General features: G+C 44.4%; 1 protein-coding gene across 3 annotated transcripts in view; it reads left to right on the top strand.

Annotated features, from left to right (window-relative positions):
- The first annotated feature begins 8,499 nt into the window (after positions 1 to 8,499).
- Positions 8,500 to 23,450, top strand: part of Myo5c (myosin VC) — a 92,149-nt gene continuing 77,198 nt past the window's right edge. The window contains exons 1-4 of one of the 3 annotated variants that reach the window (XR_007343972.1): positions 8,500 to 8,781; positions 18,027 to 18,137; positions 21,114 to 21,279; positions 22,332 to 22,476. Coding sequence is in view for 2 of the 3 variants with exons in the window: in XM_015480646.2 (XP_015336132.1) it covers positions 8,755 to 8,781; positions 18,027 to 18,137; positions 21,114 to 21,279; positions 22,332 to 22,476 (449 nt within the window). In the remaining variant the exon portion in view is untranslated. The remainder of the gene's footprint in view (positions 8,782 to 18,026; positions 18,138 to 21,113; positions 21,280 to 22,331; positions 22,477 to 23,450) is intronic. The other 2 variants (XM_015480646.2, XM_048793763.1) reach the window with 2 other exon arrangements.

Below are 23,450 nucleotides of genomic sequence, written 5' to 3' on the forward strand. Positions count from 1 at the left end.
GTGTGTGTGCCACGTACTTCTGGGGCTGTGCATCCCAGGGTGATCTTATCAGTTAGTGTAAGTGTACAGAGAAATAAAGTAAGCCAGGAATTACACAACTAAAGAATTTGGAACAGTTTACCACAAGGAATACATGTAGTTTTTCCACTAAACAGGCAGCCACTATGCTTTTGGACCCAAAATGTGGTGGACATAGTATAAAGGGGAAAAAATAAAAACCTATCATAAGTCCCTCTTAGCACGTTGGCCCACTGTGGGAAATTAAGGCACTGGATTTCAAGCACACACAGAGGAATAGAAAATGCTCAGAAGAGGATGGAAGGTACTTAAAGGAAAAGGATACTGTCCATAAGAACAGTTTAAACATCCTGAGACAGTTCAGCCTGAAGAAGTGAAGACCAGAAGGCAAACAAACGTGAGCAAGTGCTATAATATCATGCTTGGTACAGAAAAGGAAAACAAATTATTTGCCAGATCTTAAATATTATGATAAGTGGACACATTTTGAAACTTTATAGTAAAGTTATTGGAAAATAAATTCTAGTTTATGTCATCAATAGCAAACTTCTGAAACTCCTTTCCTAAGATTGGTATTATCAAGAAACCTCAATGAATTTGAAGACAATTTGGTCAATGCTGCTTGTGACCAGGAAAAAAAAACAACAACAACAACTAAGAAGAACTGGGTTGTATCAAACCTTCAGGTTATAATCCAGGAAACCAGTTTCCTGTTCATAGCATACCCTTCCTTGGTCTGCTGAAAACAGGATTCTGGGCTGAATGGCCTGAGTCCAGGATGACAGTCATTGTGAAGGCTGGAGCCCCTAGTGGGAGTAGGAAGCTTTTATTAAAAAACTCATGAAAGTGAGAGAAGGGAGGGTAGAAAACATAGGGGGAAAGGGTTGGTCATAGGAAGTGAGGTGAGCAAAGACAGGCTTGTAAAGTAGTGCCTGGGAAAGGCCAAGCCAGGAAACTTAAGTCTGTTACTTCCCACCCACCGAGCACTCAGCTCCCTTAGGCAGAGGCATTGCTCGGAGAGAAACGGGATCTTGGTCCTCACCCAAGCTCCAGAGCAAAGGCTCAGAGGTAACAGCAGGCCATGAACATTTCTTCCTAAAGAACCTGACTTCATTTACAATAGAGTGTAGAGAAGTTTGAACCTAAGGTCACTTCACAAATAGTGGAGGTTGTAGTGAACAAGAATTAGGGAGAAATTGATAGATTCACTGTAGATACGGACTAAACTGTAGGCTAGGGAGATCTGTAGAGAACCTAGAGAAGACAGCCAAGATGAGTCCCCATGGATCAGTACAAGTCTCAAAGATTGAGCTTGGTAACTATCCTTTCAAAGGAGCCTAAAACTCCTTTGATAATGTATTAGTTTCAGAAGCAAGTTATGCCCCGTGGCAATGTGAAAAACAGTAGGGCAGTCAGGAGCAATTAGTGCAGCTCAACAGCTGGATGGTTCAGGAAGGAGACAAAGTGAGTCCTGCCTGAACTATCTGGCACCCCAGTAGACTGTGGGAAGGGTCAGGCCACAGCCCCTGAGGAGCAACTGTGTGCGTGTTGGGGTTGGGGGGCAGGTAGATGTCATAGAAATAATCCCCCAGGTCATTTAAAATAAAAGGGAAATAACAAACCCAGTTTATTAGCAATAGAAGGAAAAAAAAACAGAGTTGTTAACCATATTTATCAAATTCCAACAAAAATATTACAAGACATACAAAGAAACAGAAAAGTATGACCTGTATGTAGGTGAGAAATCAGATAATAGAAATTGCCTATAAGAGCAAGCAGATTTGGATTTAACAGACAAGGACTGCAAAGTAGCCATTATAAATATGTCCACAAAACTAAAGGAAACTGTTATTAAAGATGATGAATGACAGCAATGGTACAAGGGGCAGAAAGGAGGAACTGGTACTTGCATTACCTGTAAAGTAATGTGAAGATGAACTGGGATTAAATACAAATGCATATTGTAAACTCTAGGGCAACCACCAAATAAAAGTAAAAATAGAAATATAACTGATATGCTAAGAAAGGAGAAAAATAGAATCATATGAAATGCTCAGTTAGGTCCACCAATGGCAGAAAAAGAGTAGAAGACAAAAATAGGGACAAAGTCCAAGGGCAACAAATAGAAGTGTAACAAATATGGTAGATATTACTCCAACCATATTACTAATTGCTTTCAACCACTATGGGTTTTTTGTTTGTTTGGTTGGTTGGTTGGTTTTTTTTTGGTGAGGGCAGGGGGTGGATTTGGCTTGGGATTGAACTCAGGGATGTTTACCACTGAGCTATATCCCCATCCCTTTTTTATTTTGAGACAGGTTCTCATTAAGTTGCCCAGGATGGTCTGGAAATCACAAATCTCCTGCCTCACCCTTCCCAGTAGCTGGGATTACAGATGTGTGCCACTGTGCCCAGACAAGTTATATACTTTAGTAAGTGAAGTTTGGGGTATGAGAATTATATCTCAATTAAAAAGGTTAAATAGGTGTTTGGTATTCAACATGGCAGACTGAGGAGCTCAATAAATTCTCTTCTCAAAGTAAAGACAACACTAAAAATTTGTCAAAACAACAATGTTAGTGCTCTGAAAATTGACCAACAGTATACAACAAACTGGTAGAAATTATTCGTGAGAAAACACTGAGCTCTGGGTAAGAACAGTGGGAGTCTGGCAATTTCTCCTGGTGCTGCTCCCAACACCCTCTTCTTCCACAGATCTTACAGCATGGTAGTTCTGCCAGAGCTGGGCGAACTGTGAGAATCAACAGCTTTGCTGCTGGTGGGGGGCTCACTCCACTTGGAGAGGTATGCAGTCAAACCTTACAGCCAGGAGTAACAGTGGTACTCTCAGAATAGTCAGGGAATAAATCGGATGTTTTCAGTGTGTGGTACTTTGTTACAGCAGCCTTAGAAAATATTCAGCATTAATTTGAAGTATTTATGCTGAGTTAATATGCACATTTTAAATCCCTAATGGAAAAACTAAAAAATTAACTCAAGAAATAAGATTTTTAAAAAGGGAAGGACATTAAAATGATGCACTATTAAAAAAAACACTATCAACCAAAAAGGTGGCAAAGGAGAAACAAAGGAAAAAAATGCATGTACCATATACAAAACTACAGAATGCTAGAGATAAATCCAAGCATATCAATAATTATATTAAATATGAATGGATTAAATGCTTCATTCAAAAAGCAGAGATTGTCAGACTAGATTAAAAAACAAGGACAAAGTCTACACTATTTATAAGTTACACTTTAGATTCAAATACACATAAAAGTTGAAAGAAAAGGAAAGAAAAAGATATGCCATAATAATAATAACCATAAGGCAGCAAGAGTGGCCATACCAATATCTGACAAAATAGACTTTTTAAGACAAAGAAAAAATTTTTCAAGAGAAAAAGGACATTTTGTAACAATGAAAGAGGGAAAGATATAAAAATTATAAATGTACAATAGGCAAATTGATAAAGGCAGGCAGTTGAAAAAAGAAAGCATATAAGAGAAGCAGAAATAAGAAAGAGGAACTGAACCTATCAGTATTACATGGAGATTCACGGTCTGGCCACTCAAGGTATGGGAAGCCTGGCTCAGATCTTGGTTAGATCTGTCTTTTGTCAGATATAGAGCTTATTGGTATTCCTTGATTCCCATTCGCCACGACACACTTACACTATGTCCCTTGCCATCCTCTCAGTCTCCAGTTTACCCAGAGTTTCCCAAAGATGAACAGAGCTTGTTCCTTGTCCCTTCTTTCAGACAAAACTATATTCCCCAATCTCTTTTGCTGCTAGATATGGCCATGTGACCAAGTGGTCTGGGAAGGGGCAGATCTCCCCAGGCCCCTTTTACTTGAATGTGACATGTGAGGAAACATCTTGGACCATGTGTTTGAATGGCACCTCTGAGGATAGTGACACCACAAGACAGAAGGCTCCTGATCCTAGTATGAGATCATAGCCCTCAAATGGACTCCTCTGCCCACTTACTATGTAAGAAAGAAGTAAACCGTGTCTGAGCCCTTGTTTTTAAAAAAGTGTCTACATACCTTCTAGAATATCTTCCCCAGATACACAAAGCAAATCGGGCAGAATCAAAAGGAAAAATTGAAAACTGAACAATATTAGTTGGAGCTTTCAATATTCCATTCTCAAAATTAGTAGAACAATTAGAAAATCAACAAAAATATAGAAGACCTGAAACCACTATCAACCTACCTGATCTAACATATTTCTTTAACATTCTACCCAACAATAGCAGAGCACATGTTCTTTTCAGGTATGTATGGATCTCTTTCCAGGAAAAATTGATCATATGCAAGACAACAAGGCGAGTCTTATTGCATTGAGAAGCATTGAAATCGCAGGAAGTACATTCTCTGACCACATAGAGAACAGAATTAAATTAGAAATCAACAGCTAAAGGAAAAGAATTTAAATTCCCAAATATTTGAAGATTAAATAATATACTTCTAAATAATACAGGGGATGAAGAAAAAAAAAAGGGAAAATTATAAAATATTTTCAACTGAAGAAAAACAAAAACTAAGCATGGGATGTAGCTAACGCAAGACCTAGAGGGAAAGTCATAACTTGAAATGCCTTTATTAGAAAAGTAGATGTGTCTCAAATCAGTAACTTAAATTTACCTTAAAAACTGGCCAGGGGTGGGGGCTGGGGTTGTGGCTCAGTGGTACAGTGCTCACCTAGCACATATGGGGCACTGGGTTCAATCCAAAAAAAAAAAAAAAAAAAACTGGCAGCAGGGAGGAGGACATGAAAATAGAAAGGCAATCAATCAGTGGAGTAGAGGAAAGAGGTTGAGGGGGAGGGACAGGAAAAGGGAGGAACTGCAGAATGAAAATGACCAAATTATGGTATGTACATGTATGAATACACCACAGTAAATTTCACCTCTTTCTGTAAAGCACAATTTTTTTTAAAAAAAAAAAGCATGAATAAATAGAAGAAAGACCAGTAGAGGAGAGGAATGTGAACAGGGGGAAGATGGAGAGGAGGGAAAGAGGAAGCACTGGGGACTGAAGTGGAGCAAATTATATCTGTACCTATGATTATATCAAAACGAACCCCACTATTATGTATAACTGTGATAGTCAAGCCAAAGTGACTCCATTTTGTTTAGTAACTCCATTTTGTAAAACAGCCATGCCAAATAGAAAGGTCATGACTGGGCTAGTTGTTCTTTTCCTTTTGCTGTAGAAACCCTTAAGAACACATTACTATCTAATGGGGCATTGTTTCTGTAATAGGGTAACGGGGCTCTGTTTCTGTAACTGGGGTGACTGGGCTAATTGTGATTGGTTAAGCTTCCTGCCATCTCACTGCACTCTCCCGCTTCTGTAACCTGGCTTGCTTGCATGGGCTGGACCCCCAAACGTCCCTTTTGTGGTTTTCAGGCTTATAAGGAGCACCCTTGCAATTGTTTGGGGCTGATCAGGGAAACGGCTTTATGTTCTGGTCAGTCACCACCGGTGTTCTTCAATAAAGGCTTGATTTGATTATACGTGAGTGGTCTGAAAGTCAGTTTATGAAACCCCAGGATGTTGCTTTAACTATAACATAACTATAATGCACCAATAAAAACATTTAAAATATAACTAGGGGAAAAATAGTAAAGTAAACACAAAGCAAGCTGAGGGAAAGAAAAAAATGGTTAGAGTGGAAATCAACAAAATTTAGAAAATAACCAGAAAATCAAAGAAAGCAATGGACAAAATTGATAAACATTTATCCAGGTTGACTAAGCAAAAAGATAAAGGATATAAATTCCTAAAATCAGGAATGAATGATGGAACATTATTCCTGGGTAGGGCCGCTCTTGCACATTTAATGGATGACTAGAATGAGGCGAGCAAGGGGGTTAGGGTATAAATTTAAGGATGTGCTTGTCCTCAAGGTCATGCAAATGCCTTCAGCATCTGAGAGTGAGTTCCTCCTTAAATCTTGTACCCTGTGCCCCTCACCTGCCTCACCCTAGTCCTACAGAGACACTACTAAGTTAGAATTACAGGATCAGAGGGCCATGAACAACGTAATGCCAACAAGTGAGATGAAATGGACAAATTCTTAGACACAAATATGAAAACTGACTCAATGAGACCTAGGAAATCTGAAAAGACTTACAAGTACAGAGTGTGGTGGTGCACACCTGGCACCCCACAAACCAGGAAGCTCAGACAGGAGGACTTCAAGTTCAAGACCAGCCTCAGCAACTTAGCAAGGCCCTATCTCAAAATAAAAAATAAAAAGGGCTGGGTTCAATCCATAAAAGGAAGGAAGGAAGGAAAGAAAGAAAAGAATAGATTTACAAGTAAAGAAAGTGAGCCTGGGGGAGGGGGGAACACGATCACCTCAGTAGATACAGAAAAAGTAATGTTCTGCATCTGGAGCTGGTGGTTGTCTAGTAGTACTCAGATGTGTTAATATGTTCCATGAAAAAAATAGATTAAGCTAGACATTTAATGTTTGTACATTTTTCTGTATATGTTATTCTTCAATAAAATTTTTATTTAAATAAGAAACCAATTAGATTTCCTCTTAACTCTAAGCAGCAAGGCAACGGTATCCACATTATGGCTTTTCTTTATATAATTATTTGGACAATTGGTGCACAAAATCGAATGTACCTTAATCCTTCATTTGTGGCATCTATCATTATTGGTCCATGCCAGGCTATCTATCTATCAATCAATCTATCTATCTATCTATCTATCTATCTATATACACACACACACACACACACACACATCCCTTTTTTCTTTGTCTTCCTACCATTCCCCTCCACCTTCCATATGTGTTCACTCTTGCACATTTAATGGATGACTTTGCCATTTATCATGCACACCTTTATTTACATGTACTTGTATCCATAACCAATATCTAATATTGCAGTTTTTATGAGTCTTTAGATGATATAAAGACTTACACTAGACAGCTATTTCAACATTGTTTTTTAGATCATGTCCATTCCTACTAGTAGCTGTAGGGTTTTACATTGTATTTCCTATTTTATTTATTTCCCTATCAATGGACATTTAAGTGTTTTCAACTCTTATAACCATGTTGTGATGAATACTTACTTTGCTCTTAAAGTGACTGAGAATTTTTCTGTCTAAACTTATTTTCACTAAATATTCTCAAGCTGTAACAATCCAACACTTTGAAGACATTGTCACTGATTTTTTTTTTTTGTCTAATAATTTCTTGGTTTTAGTTTGTTACTTACTTTTAAGTTTGTGACTTTCTTTATTTCTTATTTTACTCAAGATTGAACCCGGGAGCACTTTATTATTAAGCTATATGCCTTGTTCTTTTTTTTTTCACAATACTTTTATTTTATTTATTTATTTTTATATGGTGCTGAGGATCCAACCCAGGCCTTCCACGTGCTAGCCAAGCACTCTATCATTGAGCCACAATCCCAGCCTTTTTTTTTTCTTTTTTTAAGACAGGGTCTCACTAAGTTGGCTAAAGCTGGCCTGGAACTTGCCATCCTCCTGCCTCAGCCTCCTAGTTGCTGGAATTACAGACCTGTGCCACCACACCCAGCTACTTTTAAGTATTAATCATGAATCTATATGGAGTTTATTTTTGGATGCAGCATTTGCCATGGATCTGATTTTTTTAAATTTATTTTTCCACATAAAGGGCCTATTTATTAAATAATCTCTTCTCAGTCTGGCTCAAGGATACCATAAAATGTAGGGCCCTGTTGGTGTATTCCATCATGCTTCATCATGTATCCAGTCTCATGTGAGTATAACACTGTTTTAATATAGCTCTGTTATGTCCCTTACTGTATAATAGAGCGCATCTCTCTTCTTTGATCTTTATTGTGAGAATTGTCTTAGTTACGTGCGAGTTTTTATTCCATAAAAATATAAAATCATTGTAAATATATTGTAAAATATTAAATCACGGTACAACATACTGCTACTAGGATTTTTATAACAATATATTGGGTTAATATATTAACTTGGATAGAAGTGACACCTTTTCCATGTTAAGTATACCTATCCATGAAAATGGCATGTGTCCCCATTTATTCAGGCCCTCTTTTGTGCCCTTTAGAGAAATTGAAACATTTCCTCCACAAAGGTAAAATGCATTTTTGTTATTTTGTAACCTCTGGCTACTTCACATTTTCGTTGATATCGTAAATACCTTTGTTGTTGTTATTGTTATATATAAAATGCTCAGAAAAAAAGTAGATTACCCATTTTTATATTTGATTTTGAACACAGCCACCTTGTTAAACTTAGTTCCATCCGTTTGTTGATTCTCCTGGGTTTTCTGTGTGTTTATACCTTTGCTCCTTTCAGTAAACTGTGACTCAAGGAAGCTCAGTCTTTGGCGGGAGCGCTCAGGACACTGCTGTTACCTGCCTTGGGGCGAGCTCCAGCCCTCGGAGGCGGCTGCTGCCCTCCCTCCCGGAGGATCCGCTCCAAGGTCCAACACCTGCCAGCTGGCGGTCCCCGCCCGGGCCAATGGCAGTGTGCACTCTCGGAGCTGGTCCCGGAAGGACCAATCCTGCGACTTCTCTCCTCCCCTCGCAGTCAACGCTGCGAAAGTGAGCAGTCGGTCGCTGAAAAACTTCTGGGCAAGATGGCCCTGCAGTGATTTGGGGGTCCCCGCGCCCGCCCGCAGAGCCGCAGCCCCTCCGTCGAGGCTCGCACTCTCACGACGGTCGAGCTGCCCGGCCGCTCTCGCCCATGGCGGTGGCCGAGCTGTACACTCAGGTAGGAGGGTCGGCCCGACCTAGGGAGGGGCGCTGAAGGGCCGCGGGCCCGCGCAATGCTGACTGTACCTGGCGCCCGCGCCGCACCTGTACACCTGGCGCAGGGAGAGGCTGGCGCTCCCGCGGGTGGGCCGCGAGACTGGGGGGCCCAGGTAAGCGGCACCTCTCAGGAGCTAGGGTCCCCGCCGGTGGGAAAGGCGCCCCCCGGGAGCCCCTGGGTCCGCTGGGAATAGGAAGACCAAGTGGGCGGCCCGGCCTTCACTGTGCGTGGGGTCCCTCCCTTACCTGTAACCCCTCAGCCCCTTCCTCGCCCCCCCCCCATGGAATCAGAGTTGCCCACGGGGATGTAGAAACTTCAGATACTTGGGAGCTTCTGTAATCTTCCCGATCCTCTTGAGCCCCTTGAACAACTTGGCCCACAAGTTTATGTCAGCAATGTTCAGGATGCCTTCGAGAACGCTGTCTTCAAAAGGCTTGCTTGTCCATTTACACTCATCTGATGCCCTGAGTTGAAGCTGCTTAGGCCACATGTCTGCTGTGGAGGTTGAGCGCTCCTGGGAACCCAGGAGTCCTGATGTGCAGCCCCAGACCCTTCAGCTAACATCTAGGTAATACTCAGTTTATAAAGCACTTTTTGCATGCCCTGACCGAGAATCACTCTACAGCATTCCTCTAAAACCTCCTCCTTCAGGTTAAGCGCTTCACTCCCACAGAGTGCCCAGGCCCTCTAAGAGGAGATTGGGCAATTACCTGGATAAGGGGTATAAAAGATCTTCCTACACCCTGGGGCTGGAAATCTGGAGTCCCCAAACTTCTGATGGATGGGAATCCATTAATTTCTCCTGACACATGCCCTATTTTTAAATTTTAAAAGGCAATTTCATGGTAGATACACATAGAAAAATCACTGTAAAGACTAATCTCTCAATAGTTTAAGCAAACTTCTTTCTTCTACTGTGCTTAATTGGTGACAATTCAAATACAAATCAACACAATGGGATTTCCACACTAATGCATTTCCATTAACTAGAATTTTAAGTGGACAGTGTTTGAATTGCCCTAGCTCTGCTCTATAATACTTTTACCAGTGACACTGTGAGCTATCAGATATCCAACAGTGCTTAAATCTTTAAATTACTAGAAGTGGAAGAGAATTGTTGACAAAACTATTCTTAGCTGAACAGCAAGCAGTGTGTGTGTGTGTGTGTGTGTGTGTGTGTGTGTGTGTGTGTGTGGCATGCCTGTAACCCCAGCTGCTACTGGGGAAGGCTGAGGCAAGAGAATCACGAGTTCAAAGCAAGCCTCAGCAAAAGTGAGCCACTAAGCAACTCAGTGAGACCCTGTCTCTAAATAAAATACAAAAAATAGGGCTGAGGATGTGGCTCAGTGGTTGAGTGCCCCTGAGTTTAATCCCCTGTACCAAAACCAACAACAAAAAACTATTCTTAGGAGTTAAAATTATTGATGATTAACTTATTATAAGTAACAATTTTTTCCTGAAGCAAAAATACACAGATGTGATACACTGTGCTTAATTGGTGACAATTCAAAGACCCCATCATCAAGCACTACAAATCTCAGATTATTAAATGCCTACTAGATGCCAGGTATAACATAGCAAAACAGATATGAGAGAGTTACAGAGAGACAAACTTGGATGGACAGAGAATCTGGGAATCCCAGAGATGAAGGATTCTTGATGGCTGTCGCTTCTGCAAAATATAACAAAACTATAATAACCCAAGGCTATTCTTGTGGGTCACCTGTATCCTTAATCTGCCTCCCTTCCAGATAGTCAGTCATTCAGCTCATTTGTCAGTTGTGGAGGTGGGAAGCTCCCTGTTTGTGAGGCTGCCTGACTAGGTTTTAGAGATCTTACTTTGTTAGAGATTTTTTCTTAAATTGAGACAAATCTAAACTTTGTCCCTTGCTTCCTTGCCACCCTTCTTCTCTGCAATCCAGCTAATGGTCCTGGGATGCCAGCCCACAGGATTATCCTAAATCCAAGTTTGCTACTGGGGAAGCTTGTTCACTTTTAAACACAAGGGCTGCTCTGTTTCCCTGCACAATTTAAACCACATGTTTTAGAACAGCCTGAAACCTACTTCTTCATTCAGAGGCAAACAGTGTCCCTGCATCAGGGTGACAGATGGACTGTCCATTCTGAAACCCCTGCACAGTAGTCAGTTCCTGTGCCTGCTGCACCCACCCTGTGATCTCCAGGCTGTCTCACCCACTTCACCTGCCTGGTCCCTGTCTAATCTCCCCTCTTGCATTAGCCCTTGAAGACAGGCATGTGATATGATAAGGCACATATTATTCTCTGTATGCAAAAGCATTATAATTGGGGGAACCTAAAAAGATTCAAAAAAGAAGTGGTTGCCTTGACTCACTCTCAAGGACTTTCCTAGTTAGGAAGTACTAAGAAATGTCAAGTAGTTCCGTTGCTGAGGCCTAGAGTGCACTGGGAGTGTGGTGGGAGACGGAGCTGAGAAGGAAGGGCCGAGGCAGCCAGAGCTGGCTTTACATTACCATGGAGATTTGGGGTGGGGACAGCAGAATCAAGGTCAGTGTTTTAGGAAGTGAATTTGCCAGTGGTGACCTGGGGTCAAGTAACCAAATTGTCCCATCATCCCAACCTTCCAGGAAAGAATGAGAACTGCAGTATTGGCCACGGAGGGTATAGGCTGGTGAGAAGGGAACACTGGCCTGAAGTATGAGGGAGAGGACATGACAATGATGACACAGAGGGTAGAGCCTGTGTGAATGAGGGCAGGGGCACTGTTGACATCAGCAGCGACCCCAGGAGGAGGACACATTTCTGAGGAAAGCAGTAAGACAGGTTTCCTATAAGAGAGGGCCTCCAGGGAGAGTCCATAGTCCAGGTGGCTGCAGAGGATGGCCAGGCCAGGGGCTGGGAGTCTTCTGCTCAGACACAGTCAGTGAAGCCAAGGCAGCACAGGCCCTGGCCAGGGAGAAAGAAGAGGGCTGAGGACAGGACACTGGGGAGTGCATCTGTTCAGGGAGAGAGAGGAAGCAAAGGGCCCGAGCTGAGCCATCACAGAGGAGGAAACAGGAAGGCTCACATGGGGAGCTGCAAAAAGAGAGGCACCAAATGGGGCAGAGGGGGTCTGGAGAGAGGAGTGATTGCTGCCCGTGAAGTGGAATATGACCCATCTCTTTTCAAAGTGATTTGGCCACGGGCCTTAGAAATGTTCAGAGGAGCAGTTGCACTATTCACGATCTCTCTGAGAAAAACTGGTCTGGCCATTGTCTACGTGAAGCCCTCTGGAGGTCCTGGTCCCTTTCAGACTTGCTGTCCAGCCATTGGGCCCTCCCCCTGCCTCAGCTCCCAGCCCCTGCCTCTCCTCTCCTATCTCGGCTCCTGCTCTGTCAAACTTCTGGTCGTCCCTCAGTGCTTTGCCTGTGCATACGCTCCCCTGTATTGGCACATAGGGCTCCTCTGTCTGGCTTGCTCACAGTGCCTGCACCTTTCAAATGCCATTTGGGCACGACTTCTGAGAATTCTTTGCAGCTTGCCCCTCCACACAGCCTGTCAACATCGCCTTTAACTGTGTTTGCCCCACTGACCAAGAGCTTCCAGGGAATAGGGAGCAGTGGGGGCTCCATAAATCTGGATGTGAACATAAGTGCAAGAATGATTATTTATTTATTTATTTATTTTGCTTTAAGGAAAAGCTATGGCCTTGGGTTCAATCCCCAATACCAGAGGGGAGTGGGGGACAGAAAAAGCTATGGGTTTGAAAATGGCAGTGATGATGGTTATTTCTGTCTTGCAGTCTTTATAAAATCCAGTACTTCTTAGGTGCCAGAACTATATGTACCTTTTCTTTCTCAATTCAAATAAACAACTCTACAGGTTAGATGTTGTTATCTCAGTTTTAGAAATGGTCACGTAAGTTGCCCAGGGTTACATAGAAATGACGGAGCCAGGATTAAAAGCCCATGTCTTGATGCCTCTCACTACCCGCTCTGGGTCTCACCACCTTTAGTGTCTTCCACCTCTTCAAAGGCTCTCCCCACACACAGAGGACTTGTGGGAAGTCCATCCACCTCCCAATGACCTCCCCGGCACCTTCTAATTTGTCCTTATTCCTTGTTATAACTAAAATGGGACTAATTCCAATGTCCAGCAAGAGAGTTAAGCAAATTACAAAAGTCCCACATGATCTGATAGTAGGAAGACATTAAAAGTGCTAATGAAGACTTTGAAACGACAGGGAAAATGCTTGCAGTACATAAAAAACGAGAGAACAAAAATTGTATATACTGTGATCGTAAACATGAAAATATGTTAACAAAGAAAAGACCACGCATGTCAATGACTAAAGACTGGACAGTCAGTTCCCATAGCTGCAGAGATGTCAAGCAGGATGAAAGCTGAAGAGGGTGGTTAGATTTGGCCTCTTGGAAGTTCGTGGTACGATTTTTTGTCAGTAGAACTGGATCCTGACATGATTGTGAGCTGAGAGGAAGGAACCATCTGGAGTTGTAAGAGAAGTAAGCCGGCTTGGGTATGCCTCCAGGGAGAGGGGAGCCTGAGGCTGTGGTGACAGGAGGTGAAGGTTTGGAGGTCTTTAGAGAGAAGGAAAGAAGGTGAGAGCCCTTGGCATCTGCTGAGATGAGAGGTAATTGGACTGAGAGCTCAGGAGAGCCACAGTACCACCAGCCTTTTCTCTAAAGGCATCATCCAGACCCCCTGCCATCCAGGATGAATTTAAGTACCTCCATGTCCATCTCAGTGGCTCAGTTTGCTAGATCTGGTCTGCTCAACATGAGCCCTGTGGAACTGTGGTATGTCCTCCTATGAGCACCCCTCAGGAGAGCCTGGCATTATGTTAGTGCTGTTTTCAGCGGAGCTGGCACATGCTCTGCCCCGGAAAGCTCTGTCTATGCGTGATGCATCAGGTCACGTTCTGGTCCTGCCCCTCATTAGCCTGGTGGTGCTAGGCAAGTTCTCAGCTTATATTCTGTTTTCTTCATTTAAGACATTGGTGAATAATAAGTGGGAGGGGAGGCAGCAGAGCTCTATGCCCTCTAGAGATGTTTAGAAAAATAAAATGCTGCTCTTGCTCATTACCAAGGACTCAGGTAATCAGCCTTTAGCCACAGATTCACTGATTATAATAATTATCCATTCCTCTTACTTGTACACAAATATATTCAAAGAAGTTCTATTGAATCTCAGATGTGCCAAGTCAAAAGGAGCATCTTCGCCAGTAGTCTTGGATCCCTGTGTAAAATAAGGTTAAAGTTCAGTGTAGTCATTTTCCATTTGGCTATTCTAAACAACTTCTCCATATATCATTAATGATGCTAGAAAATTAGATTTATCCATTGTATTTTCTATTAGTAGTTCCAAGAAGTTTTTTTTTAAAAAAGTCAAAGAACCTAAAAGACTATATTTAGTCTTTTTTCTAATTCACTTTTTATTAATTTATTGTAAAGTATATTACAAAGAATACAGATGAAAGACCAGATTTAGTCTTTAATCGGTGCAAATGAACTCCTGGGAACTTGAGATTTTGTTCACCACATGTGTATGGAATGCTGGCTGTGGGAAGTCCTCACACTGGGTCCTGAGGCACAGTTGCCAGTGGAGCAGATGAGGAGGTAACTCAGACACCTGGGGAGGGGCATAAGAGCTCCGCAGAAAAAGCACTAGCCCCGTTGGGGTGGAGGGCAGCAGAGAGAGCGTCATAGCTGAGGGGGTCCTTGAATCGACTCTTGGCTACTTGGAGGGTTTGCTTACTTGTAGGGAAAAGCAGGGTGGGCTGGGTTGGAAGGAATAGAAGTACATAGCAGAGAGCCAAAAAAGAGTTGGTCATAGTCTAGAAACTGCTAATGGTTTGGAATGGCAACATGCAAAGGATGGATTTTAAAAGGGGTGAGGTCTTAATAGGAAAATTGGCTAGGACAGTGGCTCCCCAAGCCTAGCCGTTCATCAAAATCCATGGGGTGGGGGGACTTTCAGACTTTCTTCTTGCCAGGCCACACCCGCAGAAATTCTGATCAGGGTGGGTGAAGGGGTCTGTGTGTTCAAAGAAACCTGGTGCTCAGCTGGTTGAGGCAGCAGCCCAAGAATGTTGAGGGGAGAGCTTATTCAGGGCTGTGGCAGAGGGGTTGTGGGCAGGAGCAGAGAGGTGAGAGCTCTTGAAGAAGTGGGCAGGCTTTTCACCTGGTGACCACTTGTTGGGGGCAGAGACACAGAGAAGGAGATAGCATTGTCTCCTGACATGAAGAGAAGGAGAAATGAGAAGGGGAAGCAGATTTGGAGCAGGCAGAATCATCTTTTGAGTTGGGAATTTGTGACTATCCAAGGACATTTAGGGACTGATGTCTGGGAGGCCACAGAGATGTGGTCTAGAGTTCCACTGTGAGATTTGGACTGGGAGTGTCTAAGGTGCAGGTGTGAGGGTAGATGTGGAGGCCATGGAAATGGATAGAACTCTCCAGAAACAGCCTGTCATGAGAGGAGGCCAGGAAGGATCTTGGGAGACATGGACATGGGGCAGAGGAGATAGAGGAACCTGGGGAAGGGGCCTTTGAGAAACAAATGAAAAGGAGGACAATAAGGAGCACAGTGTCTTCAGTTTGCTAGATCTGATCTGCTCAACATGAGCCCCTGGAACTGTATGGTATGACCTCCTTCTGTGAGCACCCATCACTACAACCTGGCATTATGTTAGTGCTGTTTGTTTTCAGTAGAGCTGGCATATGCCAGGGTCAGCCTGGCTGACCCGAAGTGTGGAGATGCCCTTCTAGTCAAGAAAGTGGCTCTAGGAAAGAAACTCATACTACTCCATGTTCTGTGTAAGTCTTCAAGCCACTTCCGTGGCTAGTGCCAGAAGACCCCTCAGACAGGCAGCAGCATCTCCTGTGCACACCAGGACTAGGGCATCCAGCATGTTCGAGAGCACATATTACTTCCCGAGCCTCTGTGGACTTGAGCCTGTGCTTCCTTCCCCAGTCTGCCCCACGAGGAGTCCCAGAAAAGGCTCAGGCGGTGACCTCTCCTCTCTTTTGGTTCTGCAGCAGCTTTTACAGCCATCCAGAGGCTTCTGCCTCACAGGAAGGAACCACACTCAGGGACTCATGCACGAGCTGGTCACATGGTTTGCAGGGCCTGAGTTTGTATTTGTCTAAACACTGCATAGTTAGCTGTCCCTGCAGCTTGAAGCGTTGCCTCTGGGTACAGGAATGTGAGGAAGGTGGGAGGGAACCAATGGGTGGAACTTCCTTGGGGCTGAGTAAACTTGCCTCCTGTTTGCTTACCAGGCTGGGTTACACTGCTGGGCTCTGAACACCTGGCCGCATATAGCATCAGCGGCACCAGGACCAGCAGGGTGTGGGCTGCCTACCACACTGGGGCACAGAGGAGAAGCCGCCAGTAGTTACATGCGTCCTATCCTAACACTACCTGCCATTTAATAGTACTTTTAGCTGAAACAAATCCTAAACTGTTTCTCAGAGAGCAATGCAGACTCACAGGTGGAGTAGCTGCTGCTAGGAGTTCAGGGTTCTCTCTCTGGCCAAACTCACTTAACCAGGAGTTCAAACCTGAAGTCACAGGCTCTGGCTTTACCAGTGTCCTGGCATTATGTTAATGCTGTTTATTATGTTTGAGACTCGATGAGTCTCAAAGGAATTTTTGCCTTCCCTGGGCTTGAGTTGGGTAATCAGTAAAACAAAAGGGTTGATTGACTTAGTGATTGGACCTTACCTCTCAGAGCCCCAGGCCTCCACAGAAGGACCTGGGCCCAACCGCCCATGACTCCTGTTAGGCACCTCCACTCTCACCCACTTCCCATGGTGGGCTCCACTATCACTGGGAATACGCTTCTGCAGTTTTAAGAAGTTGGACAAACAACTTGGACTAGATAGTCTCCAAGGATATTTTTAGCTCTGAGACTCTGTCATGGCCAATTCTTGATAAATTGGGATACTCCACTTAATGGGGTCATCAGTAAGTATTTTTAAGAGCAGACCTGAGGTAGAAAACCCGTAGCCCGTGGCAACAAGGATGTGTGTGGGAGTGGGTGGTGTGCGTCTGTGTGAGGTGTGTCTGTTTATGAGGCACAAGAGTGTGTCATTGCCTGCCAGCTCATTCTAGCTCATTCTTCCATTTGCATGTTTTCTTTCTCTGTCAAAACTTATTGGTCCCATGTCCATTTAGCAAGCTCTTTCTGGTTGCTAGCTGTGGAGGAGGCAATTAAGGCAATTCAGATAACTCACATAGACATGATTGATATGACTGATATCAACCAATGACTATCTTTCTTTTTCTATTTTGGTTGATTGACACAATTTGAGTTAACAGATACGTTCCTCATCCAACATGTTCCTAGTCAACTACTGTGGCCTGAACTTTGTTTTAAATTCTTACTCCTTTTTCATTAATTGATGGATCTCATTATGTTGCCTCGGCTGGTCTCAAATTCCTGGGCTCAAGCAATCCTCTATCCTTATGACCTCATTTGACTTGAATTATCTTCTAATGAACCACCTTCTAATGACCCAATCTCCAAATGAAGTCAAATGGGGAGAGGGTTAGAACTTCAACATGAATTCTGGAGGACACAATTCAATTATACCTGAATACCTGGACATCAGCACTGAGCCAAGTGTACCAGTTGCCTATTGGGAATGGAGCTGGGCAGCTACCTCTGGACTTGGCATCTCCAGGGTAGGAATCCTTGCTGCTTCCCAGTGTGATGAGACAGTGATGGGGTCACTGGAAGGATATTGCCATGACACTCTACAAAGTGCTTTCAAGTGCACGGTCTAATTGGGCCTCCCAGCAAGCCCATGAAGTAGGTATTGTGCACATTTTATGGATGAAACATTAAGACACTAGAAGTGAAGTGTCTGGCTTAAACCCCCGTAGACCATCCGTGGTGAACTTAATCCCTCTGCTCTGACTCTTGCAGAAAGTACTCACAAATTCCAGGAAGGGATTCTCGGGCTTCCTTTCCACCCCCAAGGCTTTCAGTTTTCAATGTATACTTAGGATGCTTTGGGAGATCTATTTCCTATCAAATCAAGCTACACTGATTGCAGAATGCACTAAAAAATGTCTCATCAGTAAAAAGTAGGTAAGAAGTATTCCTAACAAAGGAACTTAGTTGACAGAAAGAAGCCTTCCTGCATCCAATCATCTAACGATCTGTGTGTGCTATGGGTTTTAAAGTGCTGAAATTGAGTCCATCTTATTCTGTTGGGCAGTACAACAGGGTTTGGATTCCTGATCCTGAAGAAGTTTGGAAGTCTGCTGAAATAGCAAAGGACTACAGAGTTGGTGACAAAGTCCTGCAACTCCTGCTAGAAGATGGAACGGTGAGGGTCCTTGCTCTTCCTAGCTACAGTGGTGTATAAAGTGGTAACGGGTATGTGGTGTGGAGGGAGGAGATGGTCCTGTGGGAGCAGCCCAGGAGAGGGCACCAGCTCCAGTCCAGGAAGGCCAGCTGGTGCTGTGGACCCCCTGAGGTATTCATACCGTGCCCCCCCACCCCGTGCTGTTCCACATCAGCAGGCCTCTCCCTGTAGTGGGGTCAGATGCAGTCGCCAGCCTCTGTGCCCCTCCTCCGCATTTCCAGGCGTTCAGCATTGTTTGCTGAACGTTGAAAAGTGATGAGTTATTTTGGCTTCGTGAGTCTCAGCAGAGAAACTGAACAAAGATGAGTAACTTGGAGGAAAGTAATTTGAGCCCAGGGCATAATCAATTAGGGAAAAAAAAAATAAGTCAAAATGGGAAGAAGAGAAGAGAGAGAGAAATCAGGAAGAGGGAGATGTGGGAGGAGTCGGGAGGGAGAGAAAGTCTGTCTGTAGGTATACAGGACACGTGGCCAGCACAAGAGGACAGGAACATGCAGCTATGTGTGATATTAGGCAGAGCCTCTGTCAGTGCTGGCATGGTGAGGGAGAGGCCCCCAATGAGTCATGAGTGTCAGCGGGGGCTCCATGGTGGGACAGCCTGTGAGGGGCCTCTCTAGGCTACCTGTGCCCCTTGATTGTGCAGCTTCTGAAGATTTCAGCGTCCTCTTTAAACAGCCATCATGAGTGGTCCTTTTCCCACCATAATGACACGCCTTGGTATCCATAGCCAGGTGACCTTACGTCTTTAGAATAGTTTCTGGATACAGAGCTAGACAGAAGATTTGTGCTCTGGTGTTGACCAGAGGAGGTCTGAGGAATACCTGGTGAATATTGAATGCTGGAAATTACAAAATGCATTTCCAATCAGACTGTCCTGGATTTGGGAGACATTCCTGAGGTCCTGGGAAGGAGGCAAACATGGCGGCAGAAGGCATATCCTCCAGAATCAAGCTGGCTGGATCTAGTCCTGGTACAGCCGCTTGCTAAGTCTGTGACAGTGGCCCTTCGCTTCCTCATATGAAAAAGGAATTGATGACAGTGCCATCACAGAGTCCTGAGATCACACAGATCACCCAGGTGGCGTCCATGTGCAAGAACCTGCGTGAGAAGGCCCCAGTGCCATTTAGCCTTCCCTTCCCTTCCCACCAGTATCGCCTCGTGACTTCTACTGAGATCCTCCTGAGCACGATCGAGGTGCCCCTTAGGGGTCAGTAGCCTCATCTTGGGAGAAGAATCTGGAGACAGCAGGTGCAGAGGCAGTGTGCTGCTCTAGTGGTCAGGGAGCTGCGGTGGCTGCTCAAAAGACCCTGATCCAGCGGCCCAGGTAGAGGCAGGTAGGATGGCAGAGGGCCAGGCTGCTCTTACCTCAGCCCCAGCCGCACCTGGAGGACAGAGCCTGCTTTGTGTGAGAAAATGTCACCTCTGCCTCCAGCAGCCAACACCTCTCCCCTCAAAGACCAGCTCACATCCCCCCTCTTCCCTGGTCTCTCTCACACATCGCACACACAATGGCCAAACAGGAAACAGGGCTTGTTGGTTTAAAACAGAGAAATTATAACAGGAAAAGTAAAACATATTATATGAAAAACATCTTTCTGAATTTTATTCTCAAAACACAAGTTGGCAACTAGTTGTTGACTGGGCCTGATCCACACAGGGACTTGTGCTGTTGATGGTGGAATAAGGGCTGTTTCCAGGATTGTGTTCCATTGTCCTGGATTACCAACTGCCAGCCATCAAAACCCATCCGCACTGATGGGAGGCGCCAAGGTAGTGAAAGAGCACAGGTTTTGGAGCCAGGCCCGTGTTGACATGTGACCTTGGACAGCAGGCTCGGTCTTTCCGAACCTGTCTTTTTTTTTTTTTTTTTAATTTTTTATTGTTGGTTGTTCAAAACATTACATAGTTCTTGATATATCATATTTCACACTTTGATTCAAGTGGGTTATGAACTCCCATTTTTACCCCGTATACAGATTGCAGAATCACATCAGTTACACATCCATTGATTTACATATTGCTATACTAGTGTCTGTTGTATTCTGCTGCCTTTCCTATCCTCTACTATCCCCCCTCCCCTCCCCTCTTCTCTCTCTACCCCCTCTACTGTCATTCATTTCTCCCCCTTGTATTATTTCCCCTCATTTCCTCTTGTATGTAATTTTGTATAACCCTGAGGGTCTCCTTCCATTTCCATGCAATTTCCCTTCTCTCTCCCTTTCCCTCCCACCTCTCATCCCTGGTCTTCATTCTGCTCAGGCAGCTACTTTGGGAACAGTAGGTAAATCTGGCAGAAGAAGGGCCCACTGGGAAAGTTACTCAGTCCAGGGCTCTAAAGGGGGAGCCATGACGCTGGGCACCCTGCAGGAGGCTAAAGATAGCAGTTGCCTGCACCATCGGCCTGTCTGGAGACCACCACCCACAAAGCCTCCTTCAGACCCTTCTCACCACCAAGCATAGCAACTCTGACCAGAAATTTGCCACCCTGAAGCTGTAAGTGACCTGAAGATATCTGTCATTTTAGCAGCAGCACCCTGTTTTCTAATGAAAACCACAAACAAGTGGAGTCCCTGTAGTAGAACTGGGGTGAGGTCCCTGGGTCCCTGCCCATCTAGTTTCCTTGTCACCCTGCATTGAAGCTTCTTCAGCTCTGCTTACCTCAGTTTGGTTTAGCCCTATTCACAGATGAGAAGGGAGGCCCAGAGAGGGTGAGAGACTTGCCCCCAGCACACAGTCAGTGCCCTGGTCCTCTGGCTCCCACTTTTTATTGCTCCAATAGATGCCTATGAAGATGGTTTTCTTTTTGCTCCACTTGAAAGCTTGTTTTTCAGTGTCAGTGATGAGTCTACAGGAGGTACATAGAAAAAAAGCCAGTGGTTCTGCAGAAATGCCAAAAGTCTTGTCCTTTCAAAAGTTTAATTTCGTCTTTGCCCACAGGAGCTGGATTATCCCATTGACCCAGAATCACTGCCTCCTCTCAGGAATCCTGACATCCTTGTGGGCGAGAATGACCTCACCGCCCTCAGCTATCTCCACGAGCCTGCAGTGCTCCACAATCTCAGAATCCGCTTTGCAGAGTCCAAACTCATTTACACCTACAGCGGTAAGGAAGGATCTGAACCTGAACGCCTGCTGTCTAGAGCTTCCCGATTGTTTTTATCATGTTTAAACTGAGCATCTAGGATCTGCTGTGAAAAGTGTCTATGCGGGGAGAAGAGTCCACAAGAACTAAGACTGGACTGCTTAGAAAAACAAAATAACAAGGCTTGTGTTTAAGTCTTTCATTGGATTTGATACATTGATCACTTACTGGGACATTGGTATTGTTATTACAGTTACATTGCAAATAACAAAAGCCTCTCAGTTTGGGTGCATTTCCCACCTGTCATCTCATTCGTCTCATTCAAACATCAGAATATCCCAGAGATACAGGTGATCATCAGGGAACCAAGATTCAGAGCATCAGGTGATCTGACAAAGTCAAGCTACTTTAGTTAAGTGGCAGAGCTGGGGTTTCCTAAAAGAACCTGGAGAGATGGGTGTCTTAGTCTGTTTTCTGTTGCCATAGCAAAATACCTGAAGCTAGGTATTTTATAAAGAATAGAAGTTGCCAGATGTGGAGGCACACACCCCCTAATCCCAGTGGCTCAGGAGGCTGAGGCAGGAGGATCGAAAAGCCAGCCTCAGCAACTTAGCAAGCCCCTATGCAATTCAGCAAGACTGTCTCTAAATAAAATATAAAAAAGGGGCTGGGGATGTGGCTCAGTGGTTTGTACTTCTGGGTTCAGTACCCAGCACCAAAAATTTTAAAAAGGAATAGAAGTTTATCTGGCCCATGGTTAGAGGTCAGGAAGTCTAAGAGCAAGGCACGGCATCTGCGAGGGCACCCATCACGTGGTATGGGGCATCACTTGGTGAGACAGCAAGTGGGCTAGCTCAGGTCTTTTCCTTTTCTTATAAAGCCACTGATGCCATCATGGGGTCCCCACCCTCATGACCTCAACTAATCCCAATCCCAAAGGCTCATCTCCAAATACCACTAACATATGAATGTGGGAATCAAGTTTCTAACAGGTGAATTTTGTGGAACACTTTTAAATCACAGCAGTGGGTGACTGTAAGACTGCTGTAACTGCATCTCATGTCTTTCCACAGGAATCATTTTGGTGGCCATGAATCCCTACAAGCAGCTGCCCATATATGGGGATGCCATCATCCATGCCTACAGCGGGCAGAACATGGGCGACATGGACCCACACATATTTGCCGTGGCAGAAGAGGCCTACAAGCAGATGGCCAGGTAGCTTCCTGTCAGGCTGGCCTTCCTCAGGCTCGCCCAACCCTCCCTGCACTTGCTGGCTGGGCTCATGGAAGGAGACTGTCAGGCCAGAGGGATGGTTTGTTGAGTAGATGACCTGTACTCAGTAGCCCGTGACTGGTACAGCATAACTGACCTGTCTGGACTGAGTTTCCTGGGTTTTGTTCCTTCTGGAGAGTTAAAAGTCAGTCCTGCCCATCTGGGAATAGCACGTTTCTCTTGCAGTGGGCTTGATTGGAGAAAGTCTGATTTTACATGGTAAAATGCTTTAAGTTTTTTTTTTTTTTTAAACCTATTCAAGGAGGCAGTGTTTAATGACAGACAAGCACAGATTTTACTCATCTGCAAAATAGATTTGCATATGTCCTAGGATTTTTGTGAAGTTTAATTGAGAATGTGTGTGAAGTGTTCGGCAAGCATCTGGCTCATAAGCAGTGCTCGATACATAGAACAGAATCACTCGATCACCACCTTCTTGTGGCATGAAAAGTTCAATGCATTTTTTTTTTTTAATTTAGAGAAATTATGTAACAGCACGTTGGTTTATAGGGTACACGTGTTCCTGAGCATATTCAGAATAATTGCTCTCAAAAATAATATCTGAGGTGGTTTTGCATTTCAGCGGAACGTGCACAAAGGGGCTGACAGGCCAGGCTGCTGTGCTTCCAGGTCTGCTGGCAAGGCGGGCCTGTGGCTAGCCTCGGACTTCAGGACACTTCCCACCACTTCCTAACTACTGAAGTGGCCCATTCATTGTACTGAAAATGGGGTACATTGTGTGAACAGTGTGGTTGTTGCTGAATAGGTGCTTTCCTTCTGGGAGTCTGGGATTTGGGTATGTGTTAGGCCAAGGGTGGGAAGGGTCCCCAACGAGCCTCCCCAGGAGGGGAAGTTTTACCTGTGCCTTTATTCATCGCTGGAGGCCTGTCGCAAGTCGCTGGACTGGGGGGGGTGGG

The sequence above is a fragment of the Marmota marmota genome, unplaced genomic scaffold, assembly GCF_001458135.2.
Source record: "Marmota marmota marmota unplaced genomic scaffold, marMar, whole genome shotgun sequence".
NCBI classification, from domain to species: Eukaryota; Metazoa; Chordata; class Mammalia; order Rodentia; family Sciuridae; genus Marmota; species Marmota marmota.